Here is a 23,229-nt window from a genome sequence, read left to right as displayed (position 1 = left end):
TTGGCAATTTTATGCAAAACAAACACTATGTAGAAAATGGATGGGGTGGAAACCAGCACAATTTGGAAAACCCAGAATCTCAGATGTGAAACAGGTGCGAATGTGTCATAACAGACGTTGTTGCATCCAGGCTGCTGGGTATTGCAGGTGAACTTTGACTGTTCATCGTTGTAAACGGCATCTCCCACCAAGGCCACCAACAGGATGCGGAAAATCAGCAGCATGGTGAGCCAGATCTTGCCAATCACTGTCGAATGATTTTGGACTTCAGAAAGAAAACGGCCAAGAATGGACCAGTCACCCATGACTTGACCTTAGTGGACAAAAGAGAGTTCAGAGAGAGTTCAGTGTTGTTGGTACTTGTGTGATAATGATAGCATTATAAGGGATCTTATATATTCAAAAACAGAAGACACAAGACAATGTGTTTTTGTATGTGTTTGCAAATGTTTTTTGTTTTTTTTAAACGAAGAAATTGCCCTTACATACTGTAAGTATTCACAGTCTTTGTTAAATACTTAGTTGATGCACCCTTGGCAACAATTACTGTATAGCCTCAAGTCTTTAATGATGCCACACACTTGGCACATAGGTATTTCGGCAGTTTCACAGATTCCTTTTTGCAGCAGGGTTCGATTTAAAACGTTGGCGCACAGCCATTTTCACATGCCTCCAGAGATTAATCGAATTCAAGTCTGGCTCTGTCAGGGCCACTCAAGGACATCTAGAGTTGTCCTGAATCCACTTCTTTTCTATCTTGGCTGTGATCTTATTATTTTTGTACTGTTGAAAGATGGTTAGGGTTTATCCAGGATGTCTAGGATCCTGACAAGGCTTCTAGGAACCTTTCTGATGAGTTTTATTTTGCCAGGTTGACAAAACTTGCGTCCACACACGTCGAATAAACAATAATTACGTCCAGATTAGGAAACCCATTGCTGGGTTAAAACAATGCCACACCACATACATGTGGTGCTGTAAACGAACACACTTACCACACAGACTTCCCTCACACGCCCATTGACATTGATACAGCCTAAATTACTGAAAAACTGAAGGACTGAATACAGCGGTACCTCGGCTCACAAGTTTAATCGGTTCCGTGACGGAGCTCATTACTCAAAATACTCCTGTTCCTCATTGAAATCAATTTATTCATGCAGGGCCATCAAACAAAATTATTTTATAATAATTTTAATAATTTTAACATGTAACTTGCTTTTTAATAAGAAAAACTTCAAAAGGGAACTTCTAGATACCGGTTATTGTATCAAGACTAGGGATGATGTTTGATTCGAAATTATCGAGTTTGAGCCTATTATCGAATCCTCTTATCGAACCGATTCCTTATCGATTCTCTTATTGAGTCCAGATAGGTTGTTGTATATGGAAAACAACACACAATATTTGGTTTAACAAAAGCTCACTTTTATTATATAAGAAAACAATTTTATCTAATAAATAAATAAATATTGACTTTTACCCCCCTAAAAAAATAAAATAAAATAAATAAATATGAACTGTTGTTACCCAAAGTATATTAAGTGGGATTTTTCAGAAAAACAAATATATACAGTAACACAAAAACAACCTGTCTCTGTGATCACTATAGGTGAATAAATAATAATATAGTGTTAAATAAAATCAGTCCCTTGGGCACAAAACTGAAAATAATACAGCTCTCCAAAAAGTGCAATTCTGCTGCTATTTGACATAACTGTTTGTTATGATGCTTTGACATTTTTGCACTTTATTTCTTTATTGAAAGACAATTCTATGAAGAGAAAGGTTCTTTGCAAATGTGGTTACAATGCTAAAAAATGAAAAGTTAAAGCTAAAAAAAGAAATACACTTTATTGAGTTAACATTATTTCTTTATATAGGGGGAAAGATGTTATGAGCTAGGGAATATAACAACTACACTACCCAGCATGCAACGGGAGTGACGAGCATGCGCGGTAGTGTTGCATATCGTCACCGGCAGCTAAGAATGAGGTTATGAGCACGCTGTGAAAGTAAACGTCAAGAACTCAGCCAACACGCCTCGTCTGCATTATTTATAATTAGACAGACAACAGATATACAGTGTGATTTTGTTTTGTTTAGAAGTAAAGAAAAACAAAAGTTAAAAAAGGGAGATGTGTTGTATATATATGTATGTGCTGCGGTTGCTTTAAGAACGTTGCGACAGCTGCCGTAAAGGAGGTGCGTTGCTAGCCTGGTTGCTATGTTTCAGGTTGGTCGTAAAAGTGTTCGTCATGTGTTTGTATCCTGCTCAAATCTCTCAGTAAAGTTATTCATTGGATTATACCTTTTTGTTTTGAACTTTATTACACCTTGGAGCGCTTTTTCCCGTCCATTTTTTTCATGCTTTCCCTATCTGCACCTAATGACTGAGCTACGTGACGCCATTTCTTGTGATGTCCCACGGAGCATTTCTGGTCGGGACGGGATTCGTTCCGAGGGATTCGAATAAAGAACCAACTCTTTTTATTTACTATAGTGGTCTCGATAACGGGTACCGGTTCTCAAAAAGGGATTAGAGTCCGAGGACTCGGTTCATTTCTTATCAAACAACCGGGAAAACCGGTTTCGAGTATCATCCCTAATCAAGACCAATACAATGGGATGTACTAAAAACCACTAAAGTGGAGAACAGAACAGACTTTTTGCATCTCATGCAAGCTTTGCCTCAGGTGTCAGTGTTCGTAATAACTGTTGTCTCCCTGTGACACAGCAGACAACAACATACGCACACGTACACGGTGGGAGTATTTAACTACAAATCAATGATTGAAGTGACAAACTTGCCATCCAAGTTTGTTGACAAGAATATATGACAGCCATTGAAGCACATTCAATCTCTTTATTAAGCAAAGTGCGCTGCCAACTGCTAAAGCTAAAAAACACAGCTCCGTTGAAACTCTCAATGACATCACAGATCACTAGGCAACAGGCTACGCCTTATATTGGACATCTCTCAAATGCATATGCCAGATGTTTAAAGTATTTTTTTAAGCAACTTACAAATTACATTCCCTAGTAAATAATTACATTTATTAAAGAGTAATTTTGTTAGTAATTCAATTACTTTTTTGGTAAAGTAACGAGTGACAATCATTGGTACTTCAAAGGCCTACTGAAACCCACTACTACCGACCACGCTTTCTGATAGTTTATATATCAATGATGAAATCTTAACATTGCAACACATGCCAATACGGCCGGGTTAACTTATGAAGTGCAATTTTAAATTTCCCGGGAAACTTCCGGTTGAAAACGTCTAGGTATGATGACGTTTGCGCGTACGTCAAGGGTTGAAGCGGAAGTATTCGGACACCATTGTATCCCAATACAAACAGCTCTGTTTTCATTGCAAAATTCCACAGTATTCTGGACATCTGTGTTGGTGAATCTTTTGCAATTTGTTCAATTAACAATGGAGACTGCAAAGAAGAAAGCTGTAGGTGGGATCGGTGTATTAGCGGCGGCTGCAGCAACACAACCAAGAGGACTTAGTTGGATAGCAGATGCGCTACCGTGACTACAGCTTTGGCTTCCAAACATTTGATCGCTTGCCCGTACGTGCGTGTCGCTATGTGCATGTCACGTACGTAACTTTGGGGAAATATATGTTTCTTGCCGACTCTGATGTCGGCCGGGGTGTCGTCGAAAGCTACAACGCCCGCCGCCGCACCACTGTCCTCACCTTGACTTCCTCCGTCTCCGGGCCGCCGACCGCATCGATGATCGGGAGAAGTCCTTCGTCGCGCCGTCAATCGCTGGAACGCAGGTGAGCACGGGTCGTGATGACCAGATGAGAGCTGGCGTAGGTGGAGAGCTTATGTTTTTAGCATAGCTCTGTGAGGTCCCGTAGCTAAGTTAGCTTCAATGGCGTCATTAGCAACAGCATTGTTAAGCTTCGCCAGGCTGGAAAGCATTAACCGTGTAGTTACAGGTCCAGGGTTTAATAGTATTTTTGATCTTCTGTCTATCCTTCCAGTCAGGGGCTTATTTCTTTTGTTTCTATCTGCAGTTAAGCCCGATGCTATCACGTTAGCTCCGTAGCTAAAGTGCTTCACTGATGTATTGTCATGGAGATAAAAGTCACTGTGAATGTCCATTTTGCGTTCTCGACTCTCATTTTCAAGAGGATATAATATCCGAGGTGGTTTAAAATACAAATCCGTGATCCACAATAGAAAAAGGAGAGAGTGTGGAATCCAATGTACCTAAGTTACGGTCAGGGCGAAAAAAGATACGTCCTGCACTGCACTCTAGTCCTTCACTCTCATGTTCCTCATCCACAAATCTTTCATCCTGGCTCAAATTAATGGGGAAATTGTCGCTTTCTCGGTCCGAATCGCTCTCCCTGCATTGAAAACAATGGGGAAATGTGGGGAGCCATTCAACCTGCGACGTCACGCTACTTCCGGTACAGGCAAGGCTTTTTTTTATCAGCGACCAAAAGTTGCGAACTTTATCATCGATGTTCTCTACTAAATGCTTTCAGCAAAAATATGGCAATATTGAGAAATGATCAAGTATGACACATAGAATGGATCTGCTATCCCCGTTTAAATTAAAAAAAATCATTTCAGTAGGCCTTTAACTCTAACTTTAACTACAATTAATTACTTTGTAAAATTAATTTTCAGAGCACTGGTCAGTTTAGCCTTTTATCGACTTCTTCTGCTTCAGTAGAAGTGCTTTGCTACTACTGTTTCGTCAAATTCTCGGTCATGTTTTTCGATTATTTATTTATTTAATTAATGAATCCTCTGCTTCTTTTTCTCAACACTTTCCTTTACACTCACTTTTTGTATTATACAAACAAAGTAATGTATTGCTAAATATTAGCCAATGCTATCGAGAGAGACACCGGATGTGTGTGGGCTTCACTGTGACATTTGTTACACCAACTAGCGGTTTGATTGATTGATTGAGACTTTTATTAGTAGGTTGCACAGTGAAGTACGTATTCCGTACAATTGACCACTAAATGGTAACACCCGAATAAGTTTTTCAACTCGTTTAAGTCGGGGTTCACTTAAATTGATTCATGATACAGATATATACTATCAGATATATACTATCATCATAATACAGTCATCACACAAGATCAATCAATCAATCAATCAATCAATGTTTATTTATATAGCCCTAAATCACAAGTGTCTCAAAGGGCTGTACAAGCCACAACGACATCCTCGGTACAGAGCCCACATACGGGCAAGGAAAAACTCACCCCAGTGGGACGTCGGTGAATGACTATGAGAAACCTTGGAGAGGACCGCATATGTGGGTAACCCCCCTTCTCTAGGGGAGACCGAAAGCAATGGATGTCGAGTGGGTCTGACATAACATTGTGAAAGTCCAGTCCACAGTGGATCCAACACATCAGCGGGAGTCCAGTCCACAGCGGGGCCAACAGGAAACCATCCCGAGCGGAGACGGGTCAGCAGCGCAGAGATGTCCCCAACCGATGCACGGGCTAGTGGTCCACCCGGGGTCCCGACTCTGGACAGCCAGCACTTCATCCATGGCCACCGGACCTATGCAACTCCCCCTCGCAAGGGACAGGGGAGAAGAGGAGAGAAGAAAAGAAACGGCAGATCAACTGGTCTAAAAAGCGGGGTCTATTTAAAGGCTAGATTATACAAATGAGTTTTAAGATGGGACTTAAATGCTTCTACTGAGGTAGCATCTCTAACTGTAAAAGGTAATCACATTGAATTATTTACAATATTTACAATCCAGGGTGTGGAGGGGTGGGGGTTAGGTTTGGTTGTTATCATCAGTCATCAACAATTGAGAACAGAGAAATGGATATTGGAACAGTGTAGGTCTGACTTGGTAGGATATGTACAGCTAGTAGAGAGAGAGAGAGGGAGAGAGAGAGAGAGGGAGGGAGAGAGAGAGAGAGAGAGAGAGAGAGAGAGAGAGAGAGAGAGAGAGAGAGAGAGAGAGAGAGAGAGAGAGAGAGAGAGAGAGAGAGAGAGAGAGATCAGAAGGCATAAGAAAAAGTATCTACATTTGATTGTTTACATTTGATTATTAACAATCCGGGGAGGGTGTTAGTTTAGGGTTGTAGCTGCCTGGAGGTGTACTTTTATTGCGGTTTTGAAGGAGGATAGAGATACCCTTTCTTTTATACCTGTTGGGAGCGCATTCCATATTGATGTGGCATAGAAAGAGAATGAGTTAAGACCTCTGTTAGATCGGTCATTTACGTTAAGGAAGTAGTTTGACATGTACTTCGGTATCAGGGAGGTGTAGCGGATTTTATAGACTAGGCTCAGTGCAAGTTGTTTTACTCTGTCCTGCACCCTGAGCCAGCCCACTTTGGAGAAGTGGGTAGGAGTGAGGTGGGATCTGGGGTGGAGGTCTAGAAGTAATCTGACTAGCTTGTTCTGGGATGTTTGGAGTTTAGATTTGAGGGTTTTGGAGGTGCTAGGGTACCAGGAGGTGCATGCGTAATCGAAAAAGGGTTGAACGAGAGTTCCCGCTAGAATCCTCATGGTGCTTTTGTTGACCAGAGAGGAGATTCAATAGAGAAATTTCGTTCGTTGGTTGACCTTTTTGATTACCTTGGTTGCCATTTTATCACAGGAAAGATTAGCCTCTAGAATGGAACCTAGGTAGGTGACCTCATCTTTCCTGGTGATAACAATGTCACCCACTTTTATAGTAATGTCATTGAATTTCTTATGGTTGATGTGGGACCCAAACAGGATGGATTCCGTTTTACCCAAGTGTATGGATAGCTTGCTGTCAGCGAACCAGGTGCAAGTTCTACAGAGTTCAGCACTGAGGATTTTCTCCACCTGTGACTTGTCCTTGTCTGATACCAGCAAGGCCGAGTCATCCGCAAACAAGAACAATTCACAGTCGCATGCCGATGACAAGTCGTTTATGTATACTAGGAACAGGTGGGGAGGCTCCTAACCCAAAATTTTGTTTGCAGCTTAAAGCTTAACAATTAGCCGAGATGTAGCTTATATCGCAAAAAACTTGTGAGCTGGGGCACTCGTAAGCCGAGGTACCACTGTCGAGAAATACCTTTGATTCTGTGCGTCAGAGTGGCCACAGATCTGTGGTCCTAATTTGTTCCCAACTCCGTCAGGAATTCTGGAGTGGGTCTTCAACCACCACCACCACAGGGTATCGGTCGGGTTGCGAAGATAGATACATAGATAGATAGTACTTTATTGATTCCTTCAGGAGATATGACAGAAAATGATTTTTCAGCCACTAAAACTTGCTTGACTCCCCAGTTTCCCTAAAATCCCCTCACACCAGCACTATCCATCCATCCATTTTCTACCGCTTGTCCCGTTCGGGGGGTGTTGGAGCCTATCTCAGCTGCTTCGGGCGGAAGGCGGTGTACACCCTGGACAAGTCGCCACCTCATCGCAGGGCCAACACAGATAGACAGACAACATTCACACTCACATTCACACACTAGGGCCAATTTTAGTGTTGCCAATCAACCTATTCACAGGTACATGTCTTTGGAGGTGGGAGGAAGCCGAAGTACCCGTAGGGAACCCACACAGTCACGGGGAGAACATGCAAACTCCACACAGAAAGATCCCGTGCCCAGGATCAAATCCAGGACCTTAGTATTGTGAGGCACACAGACTAATCCCTGTTCCACCGTGCTGACCTACACCAGCACTAGTTTGTTGCTAATTTGCTTTACGATCAATTTCTGGTATTTTACTGTAAATTAAAAGTATTTTACTGTAAATTCAAAAGATTTTTTGTAAACAGGTTAACAGTAAATCAGTTTTTTCATAACAATTTTACCGTGAGCAAAAACAGTTATTAACCGTACAATTTACGGATTCAACATTAACAAACCGTAATGTCCTATACATCATGACTGTATTTTTTACGATGAATTCCTGGCAACCACAACTGCTGTTTTTTTACCATAAATTGCGCAAATATTTTACGGTGTACCTACAGACTTGACTATGTATAGGATAATGCATTCAGTGCAGAATAATGCCAACAATTGTTTCACCCTGTGACTTTATATCGTTTGAAGATATAATATATATATATCACTTCCCGATTGGAGTTTGCGCGCGTCTGACTGACTGTTTTCGACGTAAGGCTGTCGAGTTTAACGATCACCTTGTGCAAAACCAGCACATCTTTTTTGTACTTTTTTGGCTTCACTGTCACTGTGCCGTGACACTTTGCAGTTTGTGTCGATCGGTGCTGCGGACTAGCACACCGAAGCCGGCTAGCATTAGCAGCCTGAGATACGGAGGTGGGATTTTTCTTCTGTTGCTGGATGCGTCGGCATATAGACCATCATAATGCCTGGACCAAGGAAAAGCCCGACATCGGAGGAGTTCGAGGAGATGAGGCTCACACTCCACTCCCTGTGCAGCGATGTGACTGCGGTCAGAACACAGCAGGAGCAGCTTCTGGGCCTACTGGAGGAGGTGAAACAGCTACGTCTCAAGAACGTGGAAAAAGACCAGCGCATTGTGGACCTGGAGCGGCGAGTGGACCAGATGTAGCAATACTCCCGCATGAATGATGTGGTCATCACCGGCATCAGTATCAAGCAGCGCTCCTACGTGTGGTGGTCGCGGACAGCGGGGAGCCCAGCGAGCAAGAGACACAGTCGGTGGAGCAGCAGGTGACATCCTATCTCCAGAGCAGGGGGATAGAGATGGACCTGGAGCACATCGAGGCTTGTCACCCACTGCCCATGACGAACCAGAGGCCACCGGCTGTCATCATGAGATTTACAAACAGGAAAAAGAAAATTGCACTATTGAAGCCAGGACGCAAACTGAAAGGTACAGATGTTTTCATAAATGAACACTTGACAAAAAAAAATGCTGACATCGCAAGGATCGCACGACAACTTAAAAGGCAAAGCAAGATTCAACAAACCTGGGTAACGAACTGTAAGATCTTCATCAAACTAAATGGGACGCCGGAGGAAGCAAAAGTCTTGGTGGTGAGGAAAATAGAAGATCTTGATCATCTCAATGATACCCACACCAAGAACACAGACCACACCAAGTATTGATATGGACATGTTACAGAAGATCCTACAACATCAACAAAAATAACTGGACATGTGTGAGTATCAAGAGAACGCCACAACAGAGACTGATATGGAGATAGACCCTGATAATATTTTTTTCTCTGCGATTGTAAAAAACTGTAATTATTTTACCTGTGAACAATATGAAAGCAGTGTAAAATCAGAAGATAGTCTGTCAATAATACATTTCAATAGTCGAAGCATGTACACTAACTTTGAGGCTATCAAGGATTACTTGAAAGAATTTAGTCATCCATTTATCATTATTGCAATTACTGAAACCTGATTCAACAATGATAAATGTATTGATTTTAGTCTGAATGACTATGAATTAAGATACATAAACAGAATAAATAAAATAGGAGGAGGGGTCGCATTGTACATTCATAAATCTGTTACATTTAAAGTTTTAACAAACATGACCATAGCAGTCGATGGATTATTTGAATGTTTAACAGTGGAAATCCTAAATGACAAAAAGACAAATATCTTCATGAGTTGTGTATACCGAGCACCTGGTTCAAGCATAGAAACTTTTAATGAGTGGATGGGTAAACTATTTTCCTCTGTGAACCATAAAACCATATTTATCTGTGGTGATTTTAACATTGATTTGTTAAACTCAACCAAGCAAAAACATGTTGATGACTTCATTGACACAATGTACAGCTTGTCTCTATAGCCAACCATAACCAAACTAAGCAGAATAACAACACATAGTGCCACAATCATCGACAACATTTTTACTAATATTATGGGAAATAATGTCACCAGTGGCCTATTTATATGTGATATCACTGACCATTTACCTGTTTTTACTTTATATGACTGTCATCTCAAGAAAACCAAACACTATGGCAAAAATCTCTAAACGAATAACAACTGAGGAAACAATCTGTGCCCTAAACAATAGTTTAGCAGTTCAGGATTGGACTTCAGTATACAGAGAACCAAATGTGGACAGTGCTTATTGTAATTTTCTAGACATCTTTACTTCCCTGCATAATAAACATTGCCCTGTGAAAGAATATGTTATTAAAGGAAAAAATAAAAATAGCCCTTGGATCACAAAAGGGATAATTAATGCCTGTAAAAAGAAAAACAATCTCTACAAACTGTTCATCAAAATAAAAACAGAAGAAGTCGAAAAACGATACAAGAAGTACAAAAATAAATTAACTGATATTATAAGAACAATCAAACGGTTATATTATCAAAACAACTATATGAAAACAAAAAACATATAAAAAGAACTTGAGATGTTTTGAATAATCTAATGAAACAAGGATATTCAAAGTTGACATATCCTGAGTACTTTATTGATGAAAACGGTGAAGATTATAATTTGAGTAATGTAGTGAATAAGTTCAATAGTTTTTTTGTAAATGTTGGTCCTAAATTGGCTGTGATATCCCAGACAATGGAGTTACAAAATCAACTATTGAACAGAATTCTTTGTCATTCTTCCTCTCAGCTACAAATGAGCAGGAAGTGACAAACATTGTGCGGAAGTGTAAAAGTAAGTGCTCCACTGACTGCCATGATATCAACATGATAGTGGTTCAAAAAGTTATACAGAATATTGTAAAACCCTTAACTTAACGTAGCGTAACCTATCATTCCAGACTGGCTACTTTCCAAGTCAAATGAAAATCGCGAAGGTAACTCCGCTGTTCAAAAGTGACAGCAAACACACTTTCACCAATTACAGACCAATCTCTCTTTTACCTCAGTTCTCAAAAATCTTAGCGAAACTATTTAACTCTCGACTTTAATCTTTTCTTGAGAAACATCATATAATTAATGACGGTCAGTATGGCTTTAGGTCCAAACGAACAACCTCAATGGTGATAACTTAAGCTATTGAAGAAATTACTAATGCACTGGAGCATAAAAGATATGCAGTTAGTATTTTTATTGATCCAAAGAAAGCATTTGATACCATTAATCATTCAATTCTACTAGATAAAATGGAAAGATATGGAATTAGGGGGCTGGCTGGTGACTGGTTAAAAAGTTATTTAACAGGGAGGGTACAGTTTGTTAAAATGGGTCAATTTTTATCTGATACTCATTGCTTGTGGTGTACCCCAAGGGTCAGTGTTGGGGCCAAAGCTGTTTAATGATATACACATTAAACATATTAATGATAAATATTAATATTATTGATATGTTTAATTCATATTAATGATATTTTTAATACATCCAAAGTACTGAAATGTATACTATTTGCAGACGACACAAATATATTCTACAGTAGTGATGATTATAATGAGCTCATAAATACAGTAAACACAGAACTAAACATAGTAACAAAATGGATGGACACAAATTATCTTTGAATATAAATAAAACTAAGATAGTGATGTTTGGAAATCGCAACATAACGTCTGAACAGAAAATAAGTATTGATGGTACCCAAATTTAAATCGTAAATGAGAATACATTTTTGGGAGTAATAATTGATAGTAAACTATCATGGAAACCTTATGTCAGACACATTAAAACAAAAATCTCCAAAAGCCTTTCAATTATAAACAAAGCAAAACCATACCTCAATGAAATAGCACTCCGTACTCTATACTGCACCTTGGTACTGCCATACCTTACATACTGTGTTGAAATATGAGGGAATACTTACCACAACACAATTCATCCTCTGATCATATTACAGAAAAGAGCAGTGCGGATCATTCACAACGTTGGTTATTTAGAACATACTCATAATATGTTTATGCAATCAAAGTTGCTCAAATGTGATGACCTTGTTAAATATAATACTTTAATAATCTTATATAAAGCATTTAACAAATTATTGCCGCCTAATCTACAACCTTTTTTTATAAGACGAGTGCAGGTTCATAACTTGAGAGGCTTTGGATATTTCTCATGCTGAGAGCTCAAACCACTCGTAAACATTTTTGTGTGTCTGTATGCGGAGTAAAACTATGGAACAAACTGGACTTACAACACAAGCAATGCCAAACTGTTAATCGATTTAAACTATTATACAAACATGGGGTCTGGTTCAAATATAGAGGGTCTTTAATTTGACCTGCTGTTGTACTCTGTCTCAAAGTGTTAACATGTGCTCAATGTTTCCTTACCATTATTGCTATGTTGTCTATTTCCATTATTGCTTTGTTGTCTATTACCATTGTTGGCATGTTGGCATTTTGTCTATTACCATTGTTGGTATATTCATTATTCTTACATTGTTGATCCAAATTATTGTTACAGTGTAATAATTATTGTTACCTGTGGTAATGCCACTATGATACAACATCTGTATTATAATCCTTTAACAAAGTAACAGTGAACTCATATGAATAATCACTGAATGGAGAACTGGGGGTGGGATTAAATAAATTATCTTCTTCCCACTCCCTTTCAGGCAAAACTGGAAAATCATGCATTACATACTATACATTACCTTTTGCACTATATTAATTTATATTATTATGTGTTGTCAACTTTTTAAATTTTACCAGACACATTAGATATAGATGCACAAATTATCGTATCAGATTGATATTGTCATTACCAGCCTGAATTTTACTTGGTATCAGATTGAACCACATCCTTGTGTGGTCAACCAATTCAGAATTGTTTGAAGGGCTACTATAATTACTACAAGTTACATGTTTTGTACATCAGAGCTAGCTACAGCATGGTGTAGTGGCCAGCACGGTGTAGTGTTTGGTGTGCTGTTAAGTTACAATGCAAAGTATTTGTCAAAAGGTGATGATACTTTCTAAAAATAGTTCACATGGACAAATCTCAACAGCCACAGAGGGTACAGACTGAAAAAAAGCCTCCAATGCAGGCTCCTGTGCAGGTTGAACGGCAAATACAAAACCCAAAACCAGTGAAGTTGGCATGTCGGGGCGGTATAGCTCGGTTGGTAGAGCGGCCGTACTAGCAACTTCAAGGTTGCAGGTTCGATCCCTGCTTCCGCCATCCTAGTCACTGCCGTTGTCTTCTTAGGCAAGACACTTTACCTACCTGCTCCCAGTGCCACCCACACTGGTTTAAAAATGTAACTTACATATTGGGTTTCACAATGTAAAGCGCTTTGAGTCACTTGAGAAAAGCGCTATATAAATATAATGCACTTCACTTCACGTTGTGTAAATCGTAAATAAAAACAGAATATAATGATTTGCAAATCCTTTTCAACTTATATTCAATTCAATAGACTGCAAAGAAAATATATTTAATGTTCGAACTGAGAAACGTATTTTTGTTTTTGTAAATAATCATTGACTTAGAATTTATGGCAGCAACACATTGAAAAAAGTTGGCACAGGGGCAATTTTACCACTGTGTTACATGGCCTTTCCTTTTAACAACACTCAGTAAACGTTTGGGAACTGAGGAGAACAATTTTTGAAGCTTTTCAGGTGGAATTATTTCCCATTCTTGCTTGATGTACAGCTTAAGTTGTTCCACAGTCAGGGGTCTCCGCTTCATAATGCGCCACACACTTTCAATGGGATACAGGTCTGGACTACAGGCAGGCCAGTCTAGTACCCGCACTCTTTTACTACGAAGCCACGCTGTTGTAACATGTGCAGAATGTGGCTTGGCATTGTCTTGCTGAAATAAGCAGGGGCGTCCATGAAAAAGACCTTGCTTGGATGGCAACATACGTTGCTCCAAAACTGTACCTTTCAGTATTAATGGTGCCTTTGCAGATATGTAAGTTACCCATGTCTTAGGCACTAATATACCCCCATACCATCACAGATGCTGGCTTTTGAACTTTGCGCCGATAACAATCCGGATGGTTCTTTTCCTCTTTGGTCCGGCAGACACGATGTCCGCAGTTTCCAAAAACAATTTGAAATGTGCACTCGTCAGACCACAGAACACTTTGCAGTCCATCTTAGATGAGCTCAGGCCCAGCAAAGCCGGCTGCGTTCCTGGGTGTTGTTGATAAATGGCTTTGGCTTTGCATAGTAGAGTTTTAACTTGCACTTACAGATGTAGCGACACACTGCAGTTACTGACAGTGGTTTTCTGAAGTGTTCCTGAGCCCATGTGGTGATATCATTTACACACTGATGTCGCTTTTTAATGCAGTACCGCCTGAGGGATCGAAGGTCACGGGCATTGACGCTTACATGCAGGGATTTCTCTGAACCTTTTGATGATATTACGGACCGTAGATGGTGAAATCCCTAAATTCCTTGCAATAGCTCGTTGAGAAATGTTGTTTTTAAACTGTTGGACAATTTTCTCCCACATTTGTTTAAAAAGTGGTGACTCTCGCCCCATCCTTGTTTGTGAATGACTGCTGCTTTTATACCCAATCATGGCACCCACTTGTTCCCAATTAGCCTGTGGGATGTTCCAAATAAGTGTTTGATGAGCATTCCTCAACTTTCCCAGTCTTTTTTGCCACCTGTGCCAGCTTTTTTGAAACATGTTGCAGGCATCAAATTCCAAATGAGCTGATGTTTGCAAAAAATAACAAAGTTTACCAGTTTGAACGTTAAGTATCTTGTCTTTGCAGTGTATTCAATTGAATATACCCCATTTTTTGGAGTATAAGTCGCACAGGAGTATAAGTCGCACCTGCCGAAAATGCATAATAAAGAAGAAAAAAAAACATATGTAAGTCGCACTGGAGTATAAGTCGTATTTTGGGGGGAAATTTATTTGACAAAACCCAACACCAAGAATAGACATTTGAAAGGCAATTTAAAATAAATAAAGAATAGTGACCAACAGGTTGAATAAGTGTAAATAATAATAAGAATAAGTGTACGTTATATGAGGCATAAATAACCAACTGAAAACGTGCCTGGTATGTTAACGTAACATATTATGGTAAGAGTCATTCAAATAACTAAAATATAGAACATGCTATACGTTTACCAAACAATCTGTCACTCCTAATCGCTAAATCCGATGAAATCTTATACATCTAGTCTCTTACGTGAATGAACTAAATAATATTATTTGATATTTTACGGTAATGTGTTAATAATTTCACACATAAGTCGCTCCTGAGTATAAGTCAAACTATTAAAGAAAACTGCGACTTATAGTACGAAAAATACGGTAGGTTGAAAAGGATTTGCAAATCATTGTGTTCTGTTTCTACAGGTATTTACGATTTACACAACATGCCAACTTCACTGGTTTTGGGTTTTGTAAAAAGGACAATATTTGAGAGGTGTGTGTACAGATTACTTTTCAGCAGTGTTTGGAAAATTACTGTTAAAAAACATTTAATCATATTTACTCGTTACTTCCCCAAAAAAGTAACTGAACTACTAACTGACTTACTTTTCTTATTTATTAATTACATTAATTAAAGAGTAATTAATGCGTAAAAAAAAATCTAATATCTGGCATATGCAGTTGAGAACAGAGAGTGTGTGTATGCCTTTAAAAGGCGTTGCCTGTTGCTAAGTGACGTGTGACGTCAGGGAGAGCTTGCTCAGAGCAGCATTTTAGTTCAGTTTGGGCTATAACCACACACATTACTATATATATATATATATATATATATATATATATATATATATATATATATATATATATATATATATATATATATATATATATATATATATATATATATATATATATATATATATATGTATATATATATATATAATTTATTTACTTATTTTTTTAATCGATTTTTTTTTTGTAATTATTTAAAAAAAAAAAAAATAATTGTTTTTTATTTTTTAAATTAATCAATCCAACAAAACAATACACAGCAATACCATAACAATGCAATCCAATTCCAAAACCAAACCCGACCCAGCAACACTCAGAACTGCAATAAACAGAGCAATTGAGAGGAGACACAAACACGACACAGAAGAAACCAAAAGTAGTGAAACAAAAATGAAAATTTTAGGGACGGCGTGGCGAAGTTGGTAGAGTGGCTGTGCCAGCAATCGGAGTGTTGCTGGTTACTGGGGTTCAATCCTCATCTTCTACCTTCCTAGTCACGTCCGTTGTGTCCTTGGGCAAGACACTTCACCCTTTGCCTCTGATGGCTGCTGGTTAGCGCCTTGCATGGCAGCTCCCGCCATCAGTGTGTGAATGTGTGTGTGAATGGGTAAATGTGGAAATACTGTCAAAGCGCTTTGAGTACCTTGAAGGTAGAAAAGCGCTATACAAGTATAACCCATTTATCATTTATCATAAAATTATCAACAACAGTATCAATATTATTATGTAATGAAATTTCATTCTTATCTGTGCTGTAAAGTTCAAATTTGAATGACAATAAAAAGGAAGTCTAAGTCTAAGTCTAATATTAGATACAATTAAACTCAGCAGTGATTAAAAATCCCTCATTGACATTATCATTAGACATTTATAAAAAATTAAAAAAAAAAGAACAATAGTGTCACAGTGTCTTATACTTGCATCGCATCTCATAAGCTTGACAACACACTGTGTCCAATATTTTCACAAACATAAAATAAGTCATATTTTTGGTTCTTTTAATAGTTGAAACAAATTTACATTATTGCAATCAGTTGATAAAACATTGTCCTTTACAATTATAAAAGCTTTTTACTAAAATCTACTACTCTGCTTGCATGTCAGCAGACTGGGGTAGATCCTGCTGAAATCCTATGTATTGAATGAATAGAGAATCGTTTTGAATCGGGAAAAAAAATCGTTTTTGAATCAAGAATCGTGTTGAATTGAAAAAAAAAATCGATTTTAAATCGAATCGTGACCCCAAGAATCGATATTGAATCGAATTGACGGACACCCAAAGATTCACAGCTCTAATATATATATATATATATATATATATATATATATATATATATATATATATATATATATATATATATATATATATATATATATATATATATATCTACATATATGTATTTTACATTCTACTATAATTACATTTTGTTTTTTATTAACAACCCCCGGGCGCTGTATTTGACTGTTTTTGTATTTGTTTTAACTGTCCTTGTTCATTTGTTTGTTTGTAAATATTAAACTTCATAAATAAAGGTATACAAAAAAAAAAAAAAAACATTTTTAGTTCAGCTTGTTAGCTTACAGCAGCAGTTTGCTGGCAGTGGCTATAATCGCTGTAGTCTCCTTGTCCACAAACTGGGTATTGCAGAGTTACAAGATTGTCACTTCAAACATTGATATGTTATTCATTATCCCTACAGTGTATTATAAGGACTGCTTGAGTGAGTGAGTGAGTGAGTGAGTGAGTGAGTGAGTGAGTGAGTGAGTGAGTGAGTGTGTGTGTGTGTGTGTGTGTGTGTGTGTGTGTGTGTGTGTGTGTGTGTGTGTGTGTGTGTGTGTGTGTGTGTGTGTGTGTGTGTGTGTTAAGTTAAAGTACCAATGATTGTCACACACACACTAGGTGTGGTGAAATTTGTCCTCTGCATGTGTGCGTGTGTGTGTGTGTGTGTGTGTGTGTGTGTGTGTGTGTGTGTGTGTGTGTGTGTGTGTGTGTGTGTGTGTGTGTGTGTGTGTGTGTGTGTGTGTGTGTGTGTGTGTGTGTGTGTGTGTGTGCACTTAGCCTACATGTTGCTTGCTGTGTGATGTTGCCTCTTTCTATTTATTATCAAGTTCATTTTAGTGTGGCGCTAGTTGTTGCTTTATTTAAAAAAAGTTACTTCCGACATTAAAATTGCTGTGGGTCTGACACGTTACATCAAAAGCATTGATAACAGTGTTGCAACGTACGTAAAAATCATTAATTAGATAATTTGGTACTAATTAAAGTAATGGCCTTAGTAATGCTGTTACCATAACGTTGTTATTAGAAACACTGGTTACATTCAACGTATCAGAATAAGTTTTACTAGAGACCAAGAACAAGAAAGTTGGAACAAACTACACATTTTAAGTAAGTTCCAATTCTACATCCCAAAATAAAATACAGGGAAACTTAAATCTCAGTTAAATAAAATAAATTAAAAATATGTTTTTTCTAACACTGCTTTGTAGTGTTTTATTGTTTGATACCACATTTACAAAAAGTCAAGAGTCAAGAAATTGATGTAGTTACTGGTTATTACTGCAGTTATTACCAGTTTTACGGCACCAGTTGTATTGCACACAATTCACTCAATCCACACATTTTCTACAAAAGCCATATATAGCAATAGCAAATGCCATTAGTATATAATAATAAAATAAACAAAATAGTAAAGCACTGATCTCTGCTGCACATCTAATTGACAAAGGACAACATGGTTCTGTTGCAATCGTGCCACACGTTATCAGATTTTCCCACTCCGGAAGATCTTCTCAAAAACTATCGTTTCAGCCCACGCAGAATGCTTAAAAGGCCAAAACGATACAGTACTTTACCGTTCCTACCTAAAAATGTTTCCGTGTAGAAAGGCCCTCCGTTCCAAGCACTGAAAAACGTTCACACAGCACAATGCTGCTACCACCATGTTTTAACATGGGGATGCTTTTGGCCTGGGGATGACATGTGCCTGGCTTCTTCTAAAGACAACACCTGACATTCATGCCAACAAGTTAAATTTTTATCAGACCAGAAAATGTTGTTTACCGTGTTCTGAGTAGGGATGCAACGATTAATCAGTTTTACTATTAATCATGAATAATAAACATCACAGTTATTTAATCGCAAAGGCTCCACTACATTATGCTAGTACATTATTTTCGCCACAACCTGCAGCGAACAAAAAAACAAAGTTGCACACGTTTATACGCACCTATCAAGAAACATGCTAGTATTCTTTTTTTTTTAGCTTAGAAATGACAGCAGGGCAAAAAGATAACTTTTCCAACCCAAAAAAAAGCAAAGTGTGGGAACATTTCTGATACTTAAAAAATTACCAGGGAGTCACTGAAAACGATGGCTCATCTATTTGCAAAACCTGCCAAAAGAATGTTGCGGCTAAAGGGTCAATACGTCCAATATGGCGCAGCATTTGAGGGATCACCACCCAGCTTTACACACCAACACACCAAAGTAAAGGTAAGACATAATAACTGAGTTCAATTATGTAGGTGGCAAGTTACTTCATGAAGAATTGAGTTGATAGGGAGTTAAAAATAAACGTGTCACTTACAGTGATGTCAGTTCAGTGACTCCTGTCAAGGGCTTCATTGAGTGACCATTTAACATTAGAGATTGCTTCTTCCTGTCTGTGTTGAATAAACTATAGGCATTGTAAGTTCATATAGCAAGTGGTTAAGGGGGAGGAGTATATCTATAGCTAGAATTCACTGAAATTAAAGTATTTCTTATATATATATATATATATATATATATATATATATATATATATATATATATATATATATATATATATATATATATATATATATATATATATAGTACATTAATGAAAACACAGCTGTTCTACTAACTGTACTTTACTTGCTGCTTACTTTAAAAAAAAAAAAACACTTACCTTTCACTATTTGAGTAGCTTTTGTTCTGCCATTTGAGTACTGGCGAGCGATTTCTGAAAATATCCGCAATGAGAACGGAATGTTGCTTGCAAGGTGGCCCACAATACTGCGTTGCCGCCACCTTGTGCTTCTCTGACCTCTCATGAGTGACTATATCCATTCGGCCACCGTGTTATGGGTTATAGATAAACCTATGGATAACGGAGATATATATAATAGTCTCTTTTTCAGGTGAGAGGACGCTAAAGGCAGTGCCTTTAAGGCACGCCCCCAATATTGTTTGTCTGGCTGGAAATTTTGGATATTACAACTTGCCGTAGTTTTGAAGCAATGCATGATGGGAATCCGGATGTTGTGTGTAGGGTTGGGTATCGAGTATCGAGTATCGATTGGAACCGGGACTAACTTTCCGATTCTCCCGGAATCGTTCAAAAGTTTAAATTTCGATTCCTATTTTCGATACCAGTCCGCCGACCGGAAAAAAATATGTCCGCCGAACCGGAAGAAGAAGCCGCTGAGCACCAACGAAGAAGCGCCCACCGCCGGAAGTGTTAGCATAGCCGAGCGAGTCAGTCAAGCTCAAGCATGGATAGCGGGCGTCGGCGGTCGAAAGTGTGGCTTTACTTTACAAAAAAAAATTAAATAACCGCGAAATAACAGAGCTCCATGTCCATCAAGAAACGAGTGGAGAGAGAGCTGCAGATGTACCAGGACGTTCCACCGATACTTATGTCTGACGACCCTGCTGCATGGTGGTGGTCCGGTGGAACCAACAAAAGACTTATCCTTTGCTGTCATATCTCGCTTTCTCCTATTTATGCATTCAAGCTTCTTCAACACCCAGCGAACGTGTATTTTCCACAGCAGGAGACACTATCTGTCCAGAACGCTCACGCATCCTGCCTGAGAAGGCGGATATGGTCATTTTCCTAAACAAAAACTGTCTCTGATTTTATACTGTACCTGCTGCTAATCTGGACTGGGTTTTGCAAGTTGTTTCTTATTGTTTATTTGCTTTTCTGCACCAGGTTAGCCCATCAGTGGGAGCACGGTAACATTTTTAAGTACCTGCAGCATCATACACTTGTGTGTGTAAATGTGTTTTCATGAGGTTTCCTGCAGCATCATACACTTGTGTGTAAATGTGTTTTCATGAGGTTTTCAAAAATAAAGCTCTCTTGAGGAAAGTGTACCCCTGGGAAAATGTATTCATAATTTATAATATTTATATTCAAGTTCATAGATTTGATATTTATATTCTAGTTGAAAACAGCCCTGTGAGGAATTTATAGTAAAGTTCATAAAAAGTTAATAGAATTAAAATTGATGGAGAATGTCAGACTATTTCATTCAGAAAGACTGTAGGTTAACTAGCTCATTTAAAATATCGTAAACTTTTTTTTGACCCTGCCTCTTAAAAGAATCGGAATCGAGAATCGTCAGGAATCGGAATCGAAACAAAGAATCGGAATCGGAACCGGAATCGTTCGAATTCAAACGATACCCAACCCTAGTTGTGTGTCAGTGTATTAACGTGCCGGCTGGAATAAACTTTATGGGTTATAGATAAACCTATGGATAACAGAGACATATATAATAGTCTCCTTTTCAGGTGAGAGACGACGCTAAAGGCAGTGCCTTTAAGGCACGCCCCCAATATAGTTGTCCGGTTGGAAATCAGGAGATTTTCGGGAGAATGGTTGTCCCGGGAGATTTTCGGGAGAGGCACTGAAATTCGGGAGTCTCCGGGAAAATTCGGGAGGGTTGGCAAGTATGTTCCCGGCTGTAGTCTGTATGGGCTGCAGTGGTACTCAGTTGTAATACACTTTTCCACCACTTGTGGCAGTAATGAAAACATCAAACAAACAGAAGAAGTCTGGAGGTAAAGTCATGGAGAAGCGCAAAAAATATGACTGAAATGGTGAAGCTGTATTTTAATTTGTACTTACATTTTATTGACAGTTTAGTAAAGGAACATGTTCAATATTAATTTAGTTAATTTATTTTAGTACAGCATAATTGTATGTAAATTCATTTTTTGTCAGTTATTTATGAGTCCCTTCTTGTGCATTATATTTAGCCTCACCTCAGCCTAAGGTTTATGTGTTAAATAAATAATATTTTTGTGATTAACACATGGTTTCATATCATTTGACAAGTTAGTAAACTGCAAGTAGGTTAGATATATTTTTTGAACACGATTAAAATCAAGAGTAAGATTACTAATTTAGTGTTAATATTGGGGTAGACCCCTGGGCCCTTCTGTCGTGGAAAAGTTGGGCCCCAAGGTCAAAAAGGTTAAGAACCCCTACTATAAACAACAGTAGATTTATTATGTAATACGATAATAATGTACAGCTTTTACCATGGCAAACTTCTACGATATTTTCTTATAGCTACCTCTAAACTATCAACACCTTCTTCACATTTTCATGGATAAATGAACGCCATTTAGATATTATTTTAATGCTCTTGACTCTTTATGCTTCAGTATAGTGCAGACGAGCAGTCCTACGCTCGATCTGCTTTGCCAAGTTGGCCACACGCTTTGTCATGTGTTTTATGAAATGTTTTTCTTTAAATCGTTGAATGTAATCAACTTCTTCTCAACACTGCCCTTCACACTCACTTACTTGTATTGGTATATATTGGTATGTCGATCTCTAGCTGGAAGTTAATGCTAGCGAGATAGACACTGGATGTTTTGGTTGGATCTTACGGGGTTCACCGTGGCACTTGCTCTGCTACCTAGTGGTAGGGAGGCTTGTAACCTGATTATTTGATAACAAATTTAAAGCATAACAATTTGCCGAGAGACAGCTTGTACCCCGAAAAACTTGTGATCTGGGGAGCTTGTAAGCCAGCTTTAGTACGATTTGGTTTAATGCAAACATTTTTACCAAAAAAAAAGTCTGAGAGCTGGGGCCCTTGTAAGCCGAGTTAGCACAATGCTGGCCCTCTATTTACTTGGTTACAGCTTATTACCAACATTATACCAACATTGTAGTATCTTCCACCCCTATCCAGACATAATTACTGTGTTTTGTTCACCTCAAGATTACAATTGGTTGAAATCGCCCAAATTATTATGGTATTTTACCAAACAAATACAGAATGTATATTTTTAGTGTACAAGGAAATGCACACTTTACTTATCAAATTAAGTGGTGGGAAATACATGTATAATAAAAGTTGAACTTACCTTCATATAAACCTGATCTTTGCAGAAGAAGTTATTGCAGCATAGCTTTGAAATGTAGTCTGTTTTGTGCTTTTTGAAAAAATCTTCAAGTTTGGATGCAATGAATCCTGTTGAGCCTGCTAAGGGAGAATAGGCTGACCACACATAATGAACCAGTGCGTCTGAAACTGGCATTGTTGTGCAGTGTGTCTACAAAGGCAGCCAATGTACAGTGCAAAACACAATGTGGGGTGGGGTGTAGGGGCTCCTTTTCTGAAAAGCCGGGAACGTTGAAACAAAAAGTGTATGGAATGAACTGGAAAGACACAATGCCAGATTATGAAAAAGCTTGCTCTTTGGCAGGCTCAAAAAGTTTAGGAATATGTAAATTATTCTCAAAAAGTTTATAAAGAACTATTATATATTTGTCTGTGTGTGTGTTTGAGGACTGTACATCTACCGCCTGTGGACACCCAACTGCAGCTCTGACAAACAATACATCTGCTGAACATCAACATACAGAGAATGTCATAGTAGGGATTTTAGAATCCTG

At 38.3% G+C, this 23,229-nt stretch overlaps 1 protein-coding gene across 1 annotated transcript in view; it reads right to left on the bottom strand.

Moving 5' to 3' along the window:
- LOC133663853 (gap junction delta-2 protein) overlaps positions 1 to 22,832 on the bottom strand; it is a 24,158-nt gene extending 1,326 nt beyond the window's left edge. The window contains exons 1-2 of the mRNA XM_062068564.1: positions 22,698 to 22,832; positions 1 to 313 (exon numbers count right to left, since the gene is read on the bottom strand). The exon at positions 1 to 313 is cut by the window's left edge and continues 1,326 nt beyond it. Of these exons, the coding sequence (XP_061924548.1) occupies positions 1 to 305 (305 nt within the window). The 5' untranslated portion in view covers positions 306 to 313; positions 22,698 to 22,832. The remainder of the gene's footprint in view (positions 314 to 22,697) is intronic.
- Between the last annotated feature and the right edge of the window lie 397 nt (positions 22,833 to 23,229).

This window comes from Entelurus aequoreus, linkage group LG13, assembly GCF_033978785.1.
Source record: "Entelurus aequoreus isolate RoL-2023_Sb linkage group LG13, RoL_Eaeq_v1.1, whole genome shotgun sequence".
Classification (NCBI taxonomy): domain Eukaryota; kingdom Metazoa; phylum Chordata; class Actinopteri; order Syngnathiformes; family Syngnathidae; genus Entelurus; species Entelurus aequoreus.
Note: the sequence above shows the minus strand (reverse complement) of the source record. Positions and strands in the feature narration are given on the sequence as shown.